The 3520-nt window shown below is 58.5% G+C and overlaps 2 protein-coding genes across 2 annotated transcripts in view; both read right to left on the reverse strand.

The window, feature by feature from the left end:
• LOC112488413 (protein Wiz-like) overlaps window positions 1-1581 on the reverse strand; it is a 26501-nt gene extending 24920 nt beyond the window's left edge. Inside the window, exon 1 of the mRNA XM_025064554.1 lies at window positions 1408-1581. The gene's annotated coding sequence lies outside the window, so the exon portion shown is untranslated. The remainder of the gene's footprint in view (window positions 1-1407) is intronic.
• Window positions 1582-2904: 1323 nt separating this feature from the next.
• The window catches only part of LOC103393718 (uncharacterized), a 16719-nt gene continuing 16103 nt past the window's right edge, over window positions 2905-3520 (reverse strand). Inside the window, exon 9 of the mRNA XM_025064555.1 lies at window positions 2905-3329. Within this exon, the coding sequence (XP_024920323.1) occupies window positions 2905-3329 (425 nt within the window). The remainder of the gene's footprint in view (window positions 3330-3520) is intronic.

Genomic DNA, 3520 nt, shown 5'->3' on the forward strand with positions numbered 1-3520 from the left:
AGGGGGGTGCTGGGGGGGGTATAGACACCCTGCAGCGCTCTTCCCGCCCCCCCGGGCGTGCACAATGTAAAAAGCACGCACCTCAGACACGAAGACGAAATGAAGAAACAATATTTTAAGAAACGGGGGGGAGAGAAAGGGGGAGGCAGAGCAACCCCCCTGCAGCAGCGGCAGAACAATCCCAGCAGAGGGGGCGGGGGGGCAGTGTCGTGCACGCCAGGCTCTACCTGCATGTCTGTGCACGACTCGACTCCCAGCAGCCGTGTGGCACCGACGACTCCGTCAATGGCTGTGGTCTGAGTACGCGGTGGCAGTAGATGCGGCGCAGACGCGCGCTGCGAACGACGCCGCACCGCGACGCGACGCCAGGACGCGCGGCACAGAGAGCGGCGGGTCGGTCGGTCGGTCGGTACTCACCGGTCCGCAACCGCACTGCATCGGACTCCTGGCGGCTGAAGCAAGACAGTTTCTCCGCTATTGTTTGGGTCTGCGGAGAGGTGGAAGCAGCCATTTTGCCCCCATATGCACTGCTACTCTAAGGCGTGACCAATCGAGTGGAGGCGGAGGTTGGGATAAACGTACCGAGTGCCACATCTACCACCGGCATCAGTTACTTACACTCTCTTACTCTCTCTCTCTCTCTCTCTCTCTCACACACACACACACACCCTCTCGGTGCCCCTTACACACACACACACTCTCTCTCTCTCTCCCTCACACACACACAAACACAGACCTTGTTTTCTGTGAGTTCTTCACATCGATATAATCCATCATTCTACAAATAAATAAATCGAATCTTAATCTTAATCCTAACTCTAATCTGAGCCTGGTTCTAATCCTAACTCCCAGGGGGAGAACAAGAGAAAATTCTTTTTGTGTGGTGAGAATATTTATAGACGGTCCCTATCACAACACCTAATAATACCCACTGGACAACAGACGGTCAGTGGCTCCGAGCTGTGGTCACATGACCAGTGAGGACAACGTGGAAGACTTTCTGTTTCACAGTTAATTAATGATTAATTAATAATTAATGAATTCACATACGATCAAGTCCAGAGATACAGAGCTCTGATGTGAGGCTGTAGTAGTGGGGTGGGGGTGGGGTCAGGGGGTCATTCCTGGACCCTGGTCTCAGAGTCAGAGTCAGTTCTTTTCACGTCAGTTTGTTGTGATCCCGTTTAGAGAGAAAAAGTCAGTAAAGAAAGAACACGTGTTCGTTACAGCCGACACCGTCCAATAGGAGGCCGCCTTCAGAACTTCCTGTTCCTGTGAGGAACTTTATTTTCACACTACTGTGTCAAACACACACACACCTCCAGCCACACAAACAACAACAACAACAACAGGAAGTCCAGTCGGCCTTGGATGAACTTCTAAAACAGTCATGATTGTTTAACTCACCCTCACACTCCCCCACTGCTCCACCACTCGTCCTCCCCCACAGGTGAGGAGATTCTGAGGAGGCCACGTCACAGAAGGCCGAGCTGATGGGTCTGTCGCTGGTCTCCTCCTCCAGCTTCACTTCACTGACTTTCTCCTCCTCCTCCTCCTCCTCCCCCTCCTCCTCCTCCTCCCCCTCCTCCTCCTCCTCCCCCTCCTCCTCCTCCTCCCCCTCCTCCTCCTCCTCCCCCTCCTCCTCCTCCTCCCCCTCCTCCTCCTCCTCCCCCTCCTCCTCCTCCTCCCCCTCCTCCTCCTCCTCCCCCTCCTCCTCCTCCTCCCCCTCCTCCTCCTCCTCCCCCTCCTCCTCCTCCTCCCCCTCCTCCTCCTCCTCCCCCTCCTCCTCCTCCTCCCCCTCCTCCTCCTCCTCCCCCTCCTCCTCCTCCTCCCCCTCCTCCTCCTCCTCCCCCTCCTCCTCCTCCTCCCCCTCCTCCTCCTCCTCCCCCTCCTCCTCCTCCTCCCCCTCCTCCTCCTCCTCCCCCTCCTCCTCCTCCTCCCCCTCCTCCTCCTCCTCCCCCTCCTCCTCCTCCTCCCCCTCCTCCTCCTCCTCCCCCTCCTCCTCCTCCTCCCCCTCCTCCTCCTCCTCCCCCTCCTCCTCCTCCTCCCCCTCCTCCTCCTCCTCCCCCTCCTCCTCCTCCTCCCCCTCCTCCTCCTCCTCCCCCTCCTCCTCCTCCTCCCCCTCCTCCTCCTCCTCCCCCTCCTCCTCCTCCTCCCCCTCCTCCTCCTCCTCCCCCTCCTCCTCCTCCTCCCCCTCCTCCTCCTCCTCCCCCTCCTCCTCCTCCTCCCCCTCCTCCTCCTCCTCCCCCTCCTCCTCCTCCTCCCCCTCCTCCTCCTCCTCCCCCTCCTCCTCCTCCTCCCCCTCCTCCTCCTCCTCCCCCTCCTCCTCCTCCTCCCCCTCCTCCTCCTCCTCCCCCTCCTCCTCCTCCTCCCCCTCCTCCTCCTCCTCCCCCTCCTCCTCCTCCTCCCCCTCCTCCTCCTCCTCCCCCTCCTCCTCCTCCTCCCCCTCCTCCTCCTCCTCCCCCTCCTCCTCCTCCTCCCCCTCCTCCTCCTCCTCCCCCTCCTCCTCCTCCTCCCCCTCCTGAGGGGGTGAGCTGAGGCTCCGAGGGGGGGCTGTGGGGAGCACAAGGTCAGGTCTCCTGGAGAACAGCTCTCGGAGTATGTGGATGGGTGAGATGGTGATGTCCCAGTTGGTGATGCCAAAGTCCCGGAGGTGCGCCCGAGCGTGACTGGACAACCCGGCCCGGGTGTCGAAGCCGGCGCTGCAGAACTCACAGTGCATCACGCTGAAAGTGTCCGGGTCAAAGTTGGCGACTGTGGACAAAAACATTAACGCTGTGGTTCAGACTGTATTTATAATACGTACTGCAGCCACCAGGGGGCGCCGGCGGCTTTAAAGTGGAACTGACACCACCATAATTGATAACTGAACAATGGTAGATTATGGTCTGCTGATCGTTGACCTTAAATGACCCTCAGTGACCTCTGACCTTTTTTCTTCTTCTTCTGATAGGAGAACTTCCTCTCGATGGCTTTGACCTCCTCAGGGGAGATGAAGTGACGCACGTTGTAGCTGACACCCACTCGGTTCAGGTGACCTCTCACGTGATTGGCCAGTCCGATGCCGTTGTGAAATCGATCGGGGCAGTAGGGGCATTTCCTCTCCACGCTCTTGAGCGCCTTCGCCTCCTCATCGTTCACGTCGTTGTCTTCGTCAGATATTTCTTCTACGAGGAAACTCTGCTCGGCTGCCTCGCCGTCGTCATCGCCGTCTGGTTCTGCAGCAGCGGTGCTGACTCTGGTGCTCCTCCTCAGAACCTTCCCATCATCCTCCACCTCTGGACTGTGGTTCTCCTTCACGCTCCTCCACATCGAGGAACTCTGTTTATCTGCGAGGAGGAACAACAACAACAACACCATGTCTAAGGCTGCAAGAAAATATAGACACGCCCATTGGTGTCGTGACCTGGGGTCAAAGGTCATCCTCCAGAGTTCTACGTGGATGAGACAGAACTTGACCCCAGTGACCTCAGCTTGGTTGCTAACAGTAAAACATCATAAAGAGTTCCCCCTAGAGGAC

The sequence above is a fragment of the Cynoglossus semilaevis genome, chromosome 17, assembly GCF_000523025.1.
Source record: "Cynoglossus semilaevis isolate Cse_v1.0 chromosome 17, Cse_v1.0, whole genome shotgun sequence".
In the NCBI taxonomy this organism is placed as follows: Eukaryota; Metazoa; Chordata; class Actinopteri; order Pleuronectiformes; family Cynoglossidae; genus Cynoglossus; species Cynoglossus semilaevis.